The sequence below is a fragment of the Plasmodium vivax genome, chromosome 2, assembly GCF_000002415.2.
Source record: "Plasmodium vivax chromosome 2, whole genome shotgun sequence".
In the NCBI taxonomy this organism is placed as follows: domain Eukaryota; phylum Apicomplexa; class Aconoidasida; order Haemosporida; family Plasmodiidae; genus Plasmodium; species Plasmodium vivax.
In genome coordinates this window covers 55,100-67,802 of record NC_009907.1, presented here as the reverse complement: position 1 = coordinate 67,802, position 12,703 = coordinate 55,100, and the positions used below count along the sequence as shown (strand labels likewise).

Below are 12,703 nucleotides of genomic sequence, written 5' to 3'. Positions count from 1 at the left end.
AAAAAAATAAAATCGGAAGGGCGAAACGAAACAAAATGTTACGAAATGGAATGACAAAAAAATGCGTAAATGCGAAGATGCGAAAATGAGAAAAAATCGAAAAACGCGAAAATGTACCGTAAGTATGCCAAAAAATTGCCCAAGAATGTACATACGGCGCAACGAAATAATTGCTGATCGAAAAAAAAATCTGCGGCCACCGATAATGCACCCGCGGTGTTGTCGCTGCAGTCTGCGTTATCGTAGGATCTTCCTACAAAAGCAGACAAACAGAAAAAAAAAAAAAAAATCATAAAATTAGGTTGCACTTAACATATATACGCTAAGTGGCAATTTTTTTTTTAATTTCTTTTTTGCGAGCGCGTTTGTTGTCCCCATATGTATATTAATCTTTCTATGCAAATGCTAAACACTTCTGTATGTACACGTAACGAATCGCTTTGACGGTCCGTTTTTCTGTTGCATCAAATTTGTTCATCTCGTTCTGCTTGGCAGTCTGCGCGGGTGCGTATGCAGCGGCTCCGAATTGCAAAGCGCAGTTAAAAAGGTAGATGCGTTACACGTATTTGTTGCCAATCGAGGGGTAAGGAAAAAGACTACTCATACGTGGGACCCTATGCATGAGTAAAAATATATACATATATATGTATATGTATATATGTATATGTATATATGTATATGCATATATGTAGTATTATTTGTTTCCCCCCTAGAGTGCCATACACAACTTGAGGGGACGCCTCGAATAAACTCTGCTACTCGGGTGCGCGCACAGAGAAACGGGTAATTTTTGCCCCCCATTTTTACTGCTTCGTTTTCTGCCCATTCCGTTATAGCGGCATAGCGGCATAGCGGCGAGATTAAAAATCAGAGCAAGATGGACCTCGAAAGGTTGAAGCACCAGGTACGTCTTTTTATCTCCCCGGCGGAGGATCATTTGAGTCCGCGTGGTTGCACCGCACGTGTGGTGGAGGGGCGAAGCGTGTGGCGGTGAAATGTGAGATAGTCCTACATTTTGCGCTACTCCTGTTCGCCTGACTTCCTTCCGCGTGACTTCTTTCCGTGTGACTTCCTTCCACCCCCCTCAGTACAAATTTCTGACGAGCTGGCCGGAGTACAACCTTAACGGGCTGCGAGGAATCATCGTGAACGACTATGGAGAGAAAGCCTGCAGTAAAATCGAAGGGGTAAACAAATACCAGATGAAAAAGAACTGCATCAAATTCTACAGCATTTTAGAAAACCTAGTGAACAGAGTAGGTCTGACCAGCAGCAAATATGACATATGGAAAGAATTTTTAGGTCGCGTAAAAAATGCTGAGGAAAAGTTTGACTACTCTTCCCCAGTGGTTGAAAGTTTTAATTATATTTTTGGATCGCTAGTTGAAGAGAATATTTTAAAAAATTTTAATAAGTACAAAAAGTTTCCAGGAAATAGCAATGAAGTTGAAGACATAATGAAATTATTTTATTTTTCTAGTAACGCTGGGAATATACACGACTATATGGGAAATCCTGATAATGAGCATTATGAGAGTTCTTGCAAATTCATTAATGAGTGTCTGACGATATATAAGAAGTACAAGGATACTAAATGCTCCCCTTCTTCTGCAAATACGTTCAGTGGAAGTACCATCTGTTTGGAACTGAACAATTTCTTTGATAAATATGTGAATCATGTGTACCCCGAATTGAGGAGAGTAAACCATTTGAAGTTGGATGCGAAATACCCTACCGCTTTGCTTACTTGTCCTTCGAAGGTCGCTCATCATGGGGGCAATCCTTTCTGGTCTTTTTTAGGAAACTACTCCCAGTTGTCCCTTACTGGTAAGGGAGTAGTGGGGAGTTTCATTGCGCTTGGAATAATCATACCTTTGTTCATTCTGTATAAGGTTAGTTCTATTTTTGCGTAGAAAATGCGCCACTTGGTCGTTCTCACGTATTTATTTTCTCCATCGGTTTGGAGAAAGTAGGGAAGTTTGCCGATGGTGTGGGAAAACCAGTGTACTGTTGGCGGTGGCTTGCCGCAGTATGTCTCGCTACTACTACTACTGCTACTACTACCGCGTGTTATCACCACAGTGTGTTTGTTCTCACATGAAGAGAAGATGCACCTCATCTCATTCGATGCGCTTCCCCCTTTGCAGTTCACCGCCCTGGGATCCTCCATGAACCCTAAAGTGAGGCAAACGAGAAGAATATGGAGAAACATGGATCACCGTTATGCAAGCAGCACAACACTGGGAGACGACGATGAAGAAAGCAACGATTCGACTGAGTACTTCCCGAGCAGAAGCTACATGGAGTATTTTCCCCCCCAAGAAAATGTCCACTTCCATCGCTGAGCGGGTGTGGGGAATTGGCCTTTCCCGGAAAGGTTAACCATAAAATAAAGAGGAAATTTCGCATGGGGAGTAGACCCTTCCCCGATTAAGGGTCACATAACATGGTGGAAACATGCTTAGGGGGTACTCTCTACAATCCGCACCGCGAAGGTGCAACTTGTGTGCCTCTTTTCCGAGAAGTAATTCCCCTGTCAGAAGAAAACCATGCGAATGGGGAAAATTGAACCTGATTTGTACACACTTGATCGGATAAATTGGAAGATAAACGTACAGCAGCGTGGAAGGCAAAAAAGTTACAGCGCTGTTATTGCAAAGTTTGAATAAGCGAATGGGCAGAAGGGACAGCAGTGTGGTAATATGCACTGGTGTATCCGGCCGCACAATTTTTTCCATACCGTCTAACACAGATCACCCATTTTTGAGTGCTTCTTCAACTGGGTACTACCTCGTGTGGGCAACTCACCAAGGGATGCGATTCATTTTTGCAAATTAGCTGAAGAGTTGCCATGGATGGCCTCACCATCGGTGTAGGCGCATGTACGGCGCGGCAGAAAATACGCTGAGCAGTTTTTCCCAATTTTGATGCGCATATTTTTTGTCCACTTTTGGGGGCTATTACCTACATTTCGTTTTCTTACTTTTTATGTTGCAAATTTGTTTGTTTTTTTTTGTCCCACTGGTTTGGCACACGTTGCCTCATTTTATGTGCTCCCCCCTCGTACACCATTTTCGTGTGAACATCCAAAGCTGAAAAGAAACTGATGCTTCATTTTTTACGTGCATTAATAACTTCGATTATACCTTGTCCATGATGAAAAGATGCCCTTTTTTGCCATTTTGGAATATGCGCCAAAGGGGGTAGCGATATAGTGAGCATGGCCAAGACACAGAAAGGGCACTCATTATTTACTCAATTTAGATGCGGCGCGATGACCCCGTTTTGGGTCACCATAAGGTGTGCATTTATAGGAATATTCAATCAAGAGTGAAAAATGGAACCCCATGAATCCTCTTCTTTTTTTTTTTCCTACGTGGTGTGAACAGCTCAGTGGGTTTTTTCACCCCTCGAGAAGAGCGCAAATTTGTTTACTTCCAAATTGGGTGGATAAAATAAAGAGAAAAAATAATGTCCCTGTTTGGTGGCCATTTCTTTTTTATGAAAAAACAAAGGAAGTGTTACTTTTTGGGGAGTTCTTATTTTGCACACCGTTTGCACATTTCATAGCATGCCAATTTCATGCCAGTGCGACATCCTCTCGCTATGATACCCTTGTTAGGTGGTGCACCCCTTTGGAGTAAATTTTCGATCTACGAGTTTGTTGAAGCGGGGAACTTACAGTAATTCGAAAAAATAAAATATGTAAAATAAAGTAACTTTGCAAATACGAATGGTGGATGAATTCACCGTTACTTCGTTAAGGGGGTCGGTACTAACCGGTTAGGCTAATGCGAATTGTTCGGGGTGGTGGTGTTAATTATGTAAGATATGTACAAATGGAGCGACTATAAGTGTTCTCATTTTTATGGCAAGGTTGGACAGGGTAATAACCCCTCCGTGCGTGCGCATATATGTAGGTACATACCTTCCCTTTGTTTAGTGCCATTCCCCCGTTCGCAACTTCACACTGCGAATCATTCGGAATAAAAGGGGAAGAACACTGTTCTTGTTTTTTTCTCCTCCCAGATGGATTGTTCCTTCCCCAAGGGGAGCAAAAAAAATGATTCTATAACTTTATTTTGCATAATCTGTAAAGGGTAAAGTTTCGCCCATTTTTATGATAAAAAAGAATAAATAAAACAGCTTCCTTTTTTATTAATTACTGGAGAGCCTACCCATTAATGGACCACACTATCCGGCGTATCATAGCGCAGCATTGACTGGCAACTTCATGGTGAACAAATTAATTTTTCTGATGCAATTTTGTTGTTATCTTTGTTATGATCACCCGTTGGGGAGTAAAACTGGAGGGGGGAAATCGATCCCGTTAGCAGATAAAATTATTGCCTCGAAGGAACAGCTAACGATAATTCAAAATGTACGGAAAAGGCATTTCGTCTTTTAAGCATCTAAACCGTTTGCATGAAGTGACAGTTTGTTTGGCATTCCAGATAGAAGTGAGGGAGAAAATAAAAATTAGAAAAAAAAAAAAAAAAAAAAACGAAACGATCATTCGAATGTTTATAATAGAATTCTTTCGGAAGATTTAAATTGGCGTGGCGCTTTTAATAAACTAATTTGGTGTTATAGATAGTTATAGCCTAGTTCAGGGTGAACAGTTTACTTTTCACTTATTTTGCGAAATGCGAAAAGTAAAATGGCACTATTTGCCGTTTCGTTCGAGATAAAAATTCGAAGTGGGGATTGGAAGAGCGGATGCGGGGAATAGCAAACGAGAGGAATGTACCTGCAACGTTCTCATGACCCCCCGATGCAATGTTCTTCCGTTTTCTCCATTTTTTCGAAAGGGAATAATAAGGAGAAGGGATTATCCCTATTCAGATTTAACGAAATATAAAAACATGAAATTTTTTTTAATACAATATTGGGTAATAAAAAAAAAAAAAAAGGGTACTTTCCCCCGCAGAAATTGTTCCCCAATTGTATGTATAAAGAAATAAAGAGGTTTTTCTTCTTTTTCCAATTACATTTAGTAATAAACGGAGAACTATCCTATGTAACAGGTTGAACATATATCATCAGCATAGGGTTCATTCCATTATGTGATCGGAGAGAATATTTTCCCATTCCTCTTTTTGCTAAGAAGTACAAGAGCACATAAAAACATAAGCGTACTATAATTGTACTGAGTTAAAATCCCAATTTTTTCAGCAAAAGATGCTCATTTTTTCTCTTTATGATCAATTTTGAGAAGTTGAATTTAATGAGGGGAAGTCATTTTCCAGATATATATTTCATCTCTCCATTTTCTACTACCATAAATTAGACGAGCGTTTCTCAACTGGTGGTTATATAAATATCTAATTGTTTACAATATATGAAAACAGTTTGGATAAATATTTATTTAAAAAGATGTATTATTTTGAAAAGTTAAAATTATGACTTTTCTTTTTTGTATTAATTTGATAAGTTTTTCAGTTTCGGCATCAACTTTGCGCTTTTTAAAATATGCAAAAATGAAAAATGGGAATAACTGTTTTAGTATCTTTAATTGTACAAACAGTTAGAGCAAAACTAAACAGGTGGCACTGAACGAAGCTTTTCCTAACTGAAATTAGATAGGGGGAGGAGGGTTTTCTCTAGAGTGGGGGTTAAGCAAAAGTATTGCCTTTTCGGTGCATCCCAATTTGTATGCGCATATATGTATGTCATTTTGTATGGGTTCTCCTCCTACTGCTTTTTTTTTTTCTACAGTTGGAATAGAAGCGATTATTTTTGCATCCTTTATTTTGCTACATTATACGTAGCTTTTTTTTTTTTTTTTCTCATTTAATAAGGGGGGGCATATTATCGTGCCATAGCACTGTTTCGTCGCTTCTAAATATCGTTATATATATATATACATATATTTATTTATTTATTTATTTATTTATTTATTTATTTATTTATTTATTTATTTATTTATTTATTTATTTATTATTTTTTTTGCGTGTCCGCATTTTTGCTTTATAAACAGAAACAGCGGACATGCAGCTGCTAAATGAATATTGCACAGGCAGGCTCCTGCACCTTTTCGCTTTCCCCCTTTCGCTTGTTGTTTCGTTTTGCTTATCTTGTCAGTGTATAGAACGAACCGCTCTGCATCAAACGATAATGACGAAGACGCAGGAAAACAGTGAAGCACTTAGAACCAACACTTTGAATCTCGATGGGAATCCGAAAATAGGTACCTTCTTTAACAAAGATGGGTTGTCATTGCGGACGTACGAATGGGGGGTAGAAAACCCTAGGGGCATTATCATATTAATTCACGGGATAAAGTCGCACGTAAGATTAAGCTTTTTAAAACCTAACGTGGAAATAGTGAGTAACGATAAGGCTATACTAATAGATGGGGAAAATTACTATCTGTATAAGGGCAGTTGGGTAGAAGAGTTTAACAGAAATGGGTATTCAGTGCACGGCATGGATTTACAGGGTCACGGATTATCAGAGGGATGGGAGAATTTAAAAGCCCACATAAAAGAGTTCGACGATTATGTGTATGATGTGGTGCAGCACATTGCTATCATTTTAAAGCATTTCAACTCGAAGGGTAAAGAAAGAGGTACGCTGCCTAACAAGGAACACTCCCCAAATGGCAAAAACCTTCCCATATATTTCATTGGGTATTCACTGGGGGGGAACGTAGCATTGAGAATTTTACAAATGATGGAAGATTCAAAGGATGAAATCGTTAGGAGTATTAATTTGAAGGGGTGCATATTGTTAGCCCCGGTGATTCTTTACAAGGAACTAGCTAAGCCAGATTCCTTTGCCTTTAAATTTGTTTGCTTACCAGTGTCGAAAATGCTCTGCAAAATAATTCCTAGGTTTCAACTTAAGAGCGAACCCGCCTATCAATCCTTTCCCTTCGTTATAGATATTGGGAAATATGACGCCCTGAGATATAAAGGTGGAATAACAATACAATTTGGGTATGAGATTTTAAGATCTATGCATATTTTGCGCAGCGGTGTAAACCGCATTTCGAAAGAAGTTCCGCTACTCTTTATTCACTCCAGGAGGGATAGCATTTGTTACTATGATTACGTTTTGTCATTCTTTGAAAGGTTAGAAGTGAGGAATAAGGAGATGTACACGCTTGAACATATGGACCACGCATTGACGAAGGAGCCGGGGAACGAGGAAATTCTGCAGAAGATTGTCGACTGGATAGGGGCTTTGCCAGTGGGGTAGGCGTTGTACATGCGCTTTTAAATGTACCTTTGTGTGCACCTTTGAATGATTTTTTTTTAATGTAAAAGGGGCGCGCTCTCATTTGTATCAAACCTGATGCATACGCCCGGGAGCAACTATGCATGTGTGCCTTTGCATTTGAGTGGGCAGTAGTTCCCCATTTTGATAGAGGGCACTGCTTATAGCTACATTTGCGCCGTTTTGTCTCTTTCCCCTTGGTGAGAAGCATGCTTCTCCTTTTTTTTTAACATTTGTGTCGAAAAATGGCACTTTAAAGCACCCGTTTGGTGCCTTATCCATAATGAATTGTACGAAAAAAAAGAAAAAGTGCACTTAATAATCGAGTGGTATTATGAGCCATTCGAATGAAGAAGTAGCGACGGTGCATAGCGATTAGGATGGGATTTTTCCTTTTTTGGAAAATTTACTCAAAAGGGATGATGTGATGGGATATACTGTTTTTTTTTGCGGCATAGTGAACCCATTTGCCACCATGCCATTCGCTTGCACGTTGAGAAAGGTGACTTGACAAGTGAGGGGTAAACATTTGCTTGGGCTGCTGAGCAGGTTGGAAGCGTCCAGGGGAATGTGCCTCACTAATATGTATATGTGGCTAAACCTTTTTTTCACTAATGTGCATAGTCTAATTGGATTTCCGCACCGGTATATGGAGAAGTGGCTCCCCAAGTTTGGCACCCCTGAGACGCATGCTGCTTAGCGGTATACTTTTCACATTAAGATGGCTTTAAGTGGAAGTAGAAAAGAAAAATAAACGCGGCTACACTTTTTCAAAAAGTTAATATAACCTAAATGAGCAGTTTGGATAGCATAATTACAAAACGTGGGGGGAATAAAAAGGATGTTGTTCTGGTGAGGGGGCAAAGCAAAGGAGTACAAATTTTAGGTTACCATGAAAAGGCTGGAAGTGACACTTTGTACTACCTTCATGTTAACCTTGCTCCTACGCTCGTTTGCCGCAAAGGATGCGAACCCATCTGAGGCAGACAAGCGCTTTCCCCTACCATGCACCGCCACCCAGTTCATGCCGTTTTCCCCCCCGATGAGCTCTGAAGACACCGCTTTGCCATTTAGGCACGTACCCAATGAAGGCGTTTATTCGTTAAGTAGTTTAATTATTTGATAGGAGGAAATATTATGCTAATTAGTCATTAGTTTGTTCGCACGCATATACGTAGATATACATGTATATAGGTATATATATAAGTGTACATATATGTGTATATATATATGTGTATATATATATGTACATATGTATATGATATGCATACCTGTTTGCGCAGTTTGAGCCTTTTATATATGCACGTATAATATTTTAACCATATATTGTACAGTCACATTAGGAAAGCTACATTGTTTTCCACTCAGCAGCACTGTGAAGATGATCATCATTTTGCGGTTACCATTTTATCATCATTTTGCGGTTACCATTTATCATCATTTTGCAGTTACCATTATATCATCATTGTATTATCATTAAAAATTTACAAATATACTTAAATACGAAAAAAAAAAAAAAAAAAAAAAAACGCAATGGTATTTATTTTATGGGCAAAATTAGGATTGCAGCACACAAAATGTAAGAAGAAGATTAAAATGTAAAGATATTAACTCGTAACAAATGCATGGATGGGGGAAGTGCAATGTGCACATGAAGCCACGCACACACAGGTGCGCAACGTACATGCGCGATTGCACAGGTGTATATAGGTATATAAGCATATAAGTATATGCGTATGTATATATATATATAATAATACAAATATAGATAAATCGGAATGTGCAAAAAATGTTATACTCTGGAAGGGCACATTTTACTTGTGCTAAAAGGTAATCACACGAAATTGATAAGTTGGAGAGATATATATAAAACTGCAAGTGTGCGAGGGGGTTCTGCCGTTGCTGTCGCTCATATTAAGTATACTGTAGGGGGAATTTATAAGCTACTCGGTAAATTATGTGGGTTAATTTGGGGTAAATTATTTCGGGTAAATTTGGGCATATTAGGTTAAACTCTGCATAATCGGTTAAACTCGTATATTCGGGTAAATTGGGGTAAATCGTTTAAACGGGGCACCTGAAAGGCACCTCTCTACTTCTCATGCGGGGTGATATATAGCAGGACCAGCTCATTCGCTCTCTTTTTTTTTGCTACTAAACTTTAGGGGGTAAAAATAGCTGTCTGGATGCTTAAAATACACGATATATGATGCATAATATTATTAAACTTTAAAAAATAGCAAAGTCTACTTCTTCAAAACGTTCATCACTTCCTTGTACTTTTGGCGGAACTTAAATCTGCCTGGTCCCTTGCACATGCGCTTGCAGTTCCACATTTTGAACATGAAGTAAAGCAAGGATATGGCAGCGATAAAGATGCCAGGAAGGATGGATAATACTGAACCAGGGCTTATCATAGAGCACACAATGATACCACCAGCAATGACTGGCGAAACGGCTAACAAAAGGTCGAGGTAGTATTTTGCCTTTGTCATTTTTCCATTCTTAATGAGAAAGCTATAGTTCGTAGTCATAAGTTTCTTCAAATGGTTTTCGTATTTCTTGTCTGCCTTTTTGATCGATTTGAATATAAGTCCGAATATCGATTTTACCTTGTTTTTCTTTTTTCTCACTGGAGGTTGTTCCTTAACTTGCGTTTGCAACTGGGCCTGCAGCTGTGCTTGCAGTTGAGCCTCCAAATCTGCATGTGATGCGGATTTCAATACGGTTTCCAATGAGGATTCTCCCTGTGATTTACTTCCCGAACTTTGTGATCCTTGTTGACTTGGTGTTTTTTCGGCCATCTTAACAATACCTTCGATATTTTCATAAAACTTCAAAATTTCAATCATCTTTTCCACATTTTCAGCTTTCTTTATTTCGTCTATAAGTTGATCAACGCTTTCGGATTTTTTTGGTTCCTGGTTAAACGATTGTGGATTTTCTAGGGTAGGTATTGTTGGATGGAATCTTTTCTCTAAATTTTCATCATAACTTTGGGAAGTGAAATCTGTTTCTAGAATTTGGCTAGCTGTTGTTGAATGGAAAGGTTCGGGGTAGTCAGCGAAACCGATAGGAGTTAGATCGCCTCCATCGTAGGTACTCAATGAATGTAAGGAGCTGGATTTGTTTCCTTCCGAACTGGTGTCACTAACTAATTCGTTAAACTGTTTTTCGAATCCTTTGTCAAGTAACAATGCATTAAATTCCGTTTCGAAACTGGAATCGTGCACCAAGTTGTTTAGCATTTTACCAAGGTTACTGTCATCTTCATTCAATATTTTTATAACTCTTTCTTTTAACTTTTTATTTTCTGGCTCGTTTGTGGATGTGGCAATGGGCCCTTTGCAGAGCAATCTGTTGGGTCGACCACTCGGAGCGCTTCCATTTTGCGCGCGGTTTTTGGCAGCGGAGGAATCGCGGACAGACTGTAGCGGTAAAAAAGGGGGAAAAAAAAAAATACATATTAGTATATTACTACAACAATGTATATACTTATGCAATCCCTTTTCAGGGAGCCGCACCACCGTTTGCCAATTTAGGGCGAAATCTTCCCCATCCCCGTGAACGCAATTGAAAAGGCTTGCCTTCCAGAACGGCAGGCACGGGGATGGGAAGAATAGCAAACAGTGGATGCTTAGAGCTCTTCCAAACGGGAGTACCAGATAGATAAATATATCTGCCCCCCTGGAGGCCCTTTTTCTTTCCTGTGCCTCGCGCCTTACCTTATCGGAGTACTGCCATGTCCATATGAACAGAGCTAAGGTGAAGAATTTAACAAAAAGGAATGCAAATCTATTAGTTATTTCTCCCATATGATTTCACAGTAGAATTGTTATGATTCATTTGAAAGAGGGAGAAGGTTTTCTGCTGGGGGATTTGACTTTTCTTCTTGCTGAACAAGCAGTATCTATCTGTGTCGTTTTCTAAAGTGGCGCGAAATCAGAGGGGCCGCAATTTGCCTTGCGCAGGGATGGCGATACGTAAAATATACGATAAATAATATGATATATAATATACTATTTATATACTCCCGTGGGTAGTTTTTTTTCGCTTTGTTCAGCTTAAAAAATTAAACCACAGTTTCGATTTAATTAAAAACCGCTCGCGCAGCTAGCACGGCAATATAACGCAGTTATGTATATTATTATATGTACGTAAAATAAAGCAGCGCCGTGGTGAATAAATTACGGAAATGAAAAGAATAAAACATATACTATAAATATATGATATATTTTTTTTACAATATAAATAAAATAAATTATTCGAGAAATTTTCGCTTTAGGAAAAATATTTTATTTTAGAAAATCCTTTTTTTTTTTTTTTTTATCATCATCACTAAACGGGTTAAATCAATTAATTTTTTAAATTTATTCAATCACATGAAAAAGAAATGCCTAAATTGAACAAATTTATGTGGATAAAAGCATAAAAGCAGTGCTAAAAAAAAAAAAAAACTGCATAATTCATGAGTATATATAAACATAATAAATGACGCATATTGCAATATGTTAATAAATATATGCTATTTTTTCCTTTCGCTGATAAATTTTATTTCCAAAAAAAAAATATTTTTTGCGGAAAAATGCTTTTCCTATCATTTCGCACTCATTTTATGCGCTTTTTTTTCTATATTTTTTCGCAGTGCACAAAATTTAAATACAAAATAAAAATTGCGCAAATGAATTATTCCCACGTGCGTAATGCTACGTGTACAAATTATGCAATTGTAACACTTATTTATTTGTTATTTTTATTGTACTTTTTTTTTCTTTTTTATGTATCAAATTGATGCAGAAAAACATCCTTTTACGTTGAACTGCGAACAGCGCTTGCTTTCGAATGGCGGAATAAGGAGTAAAAATATTTTCAAAATGAAAAAAAACTTCGCGACTGTGCGTTATTCGTTCAGGGGTAGTCCTCATGATCCCCCACGCTGACAGTTCGGCAATTGCATCAAATTATGCACTTAGAAAAAATAAGAAAATGCACTATAAAATAGGGTGCAAAGAATTAAGGAGTATTATTTTTGTCATGCATAAAATAAACGCAATTTTAGCGTATATCAATTTGTGGAAAAAATTGTAAAAAAAATATGCATCTATTTTGGAGGAGTAACACTGATCGGTAGGTGAAAAAGGGCGCGCGGAAAGGAAAAAAAAAAAAAAAAAAAAAAAATACATATATATATGTATATATATGGTATGTATGCATGTATGTATCATTTTGTACACAAATAGATATACATGTAGTAGGGAAAAAATGATCTTGGGTTTTCCCGCGTGGCGCTAAAATGTACGCTCCTGTGCATGCATTTAACTTAACTGCGCAATTAAGGAGCACATCCGCGCCCCCTCGTCAAAGTAGCATTTTCACCGACGCGTTAGAAAAGAACGACGGCACCGCGTGGCACGAGTAACACCGCGCGGGGGTAATATAAAATAGTTTATGTGATCTGAGGCCTCGCCCTTGAAAGGTGCCC

General features: G+C 38.3%; 3 protein-coding genes across 3 annotated transcripts, besides 8 other annotated features; 2 read left to right on the top strand and 1 right to left on the bottom strand.

Moving 5' to 3' along the window:
- Window positions 1–877: 877 nt before the first annotated feature.
- Window positions 878–2,345, top strand: PVX_096965 (hypothetical protein; the record flags this gene model as incomplete). Its single annotated transcript, XM_001612619.1, has 3 exons — window positions 878–904; window positions 1,203–1,835; window positions 2,148–2,345. 3 exons carry the CDS (start codon window positions 878–880, stop codon window positions 2,343–2,345), a joined length of 858 nt encoding a protein of 285 aa, XP_001612669.1.
- Window positions 2,346–3,242: 897 nt separating this feature from the next.
- Window positions 3,243–3,392: a microsatellite.
- A 2,375-nt stretch (window positions 3,393–5,767) lies between these two features.
- Window positions 5,768–5,807: a microsatellite.
- Window positions 5,808–5,909: 102 nt separating this feature from the next.
- Window positions 5,910–5,932: a microsatellite.
- Window positions 5,933–6,117: 185 nt separating this feature from the next.
- PVX_096960 (PST-A protein) lies at window positions 6,118–7,203 on the top strand (the record flags this gene model as incomplete). The annotated part of the gene is made up of 1 exon (XM_001612618.1): window positions 6,118–7,203. One exon carries the CDS (start codon window positions 6,118–6,120, stop codon window positions 7,201–7,203), a length of 1,086 nt encoding a protein of 361 aa, XP_001612668.1.
- Window positions 7,204–9,336: 2,133 nt separating this feature from the next.
- Window positions 9,337–9,359: a microsatellite.
- Window positions 9,360–9,467: 108 nt separating this feature from the next.
- PVX_096955 (hypothetical protein) lies at window positions 9,468–11,640 on the bottom strand (the record flags this gene model as incomplete). The annotated part of the gene is made up of 2 exons (XM_001612617.1): window positions 10,947–11,640; window positions 9,468–10,649 (listed from the first exon to the last, which is right to left on the bottom strand). Exons 1-2 carry the CDS (start codon window positions 11,034–11,036, stop codon window positions 9,468–9,470), a joined length of 1,272 nt encoding a protein of 423 aa, XP_001612667.1. The 5' UTR covers window positions 11,037–11,640.
- Window positions 10,036–10,079: a microsatellite.
- Window positions 11,029–11,051: a microsatellite.
- Window positions 11,461–11,493: a microsatellite.
- Window positions 11,609–11,670: a microsatellite.
- Between the last annotated feature and the right edge of the window lie 1,033 nt (window positions 11,671–12,703).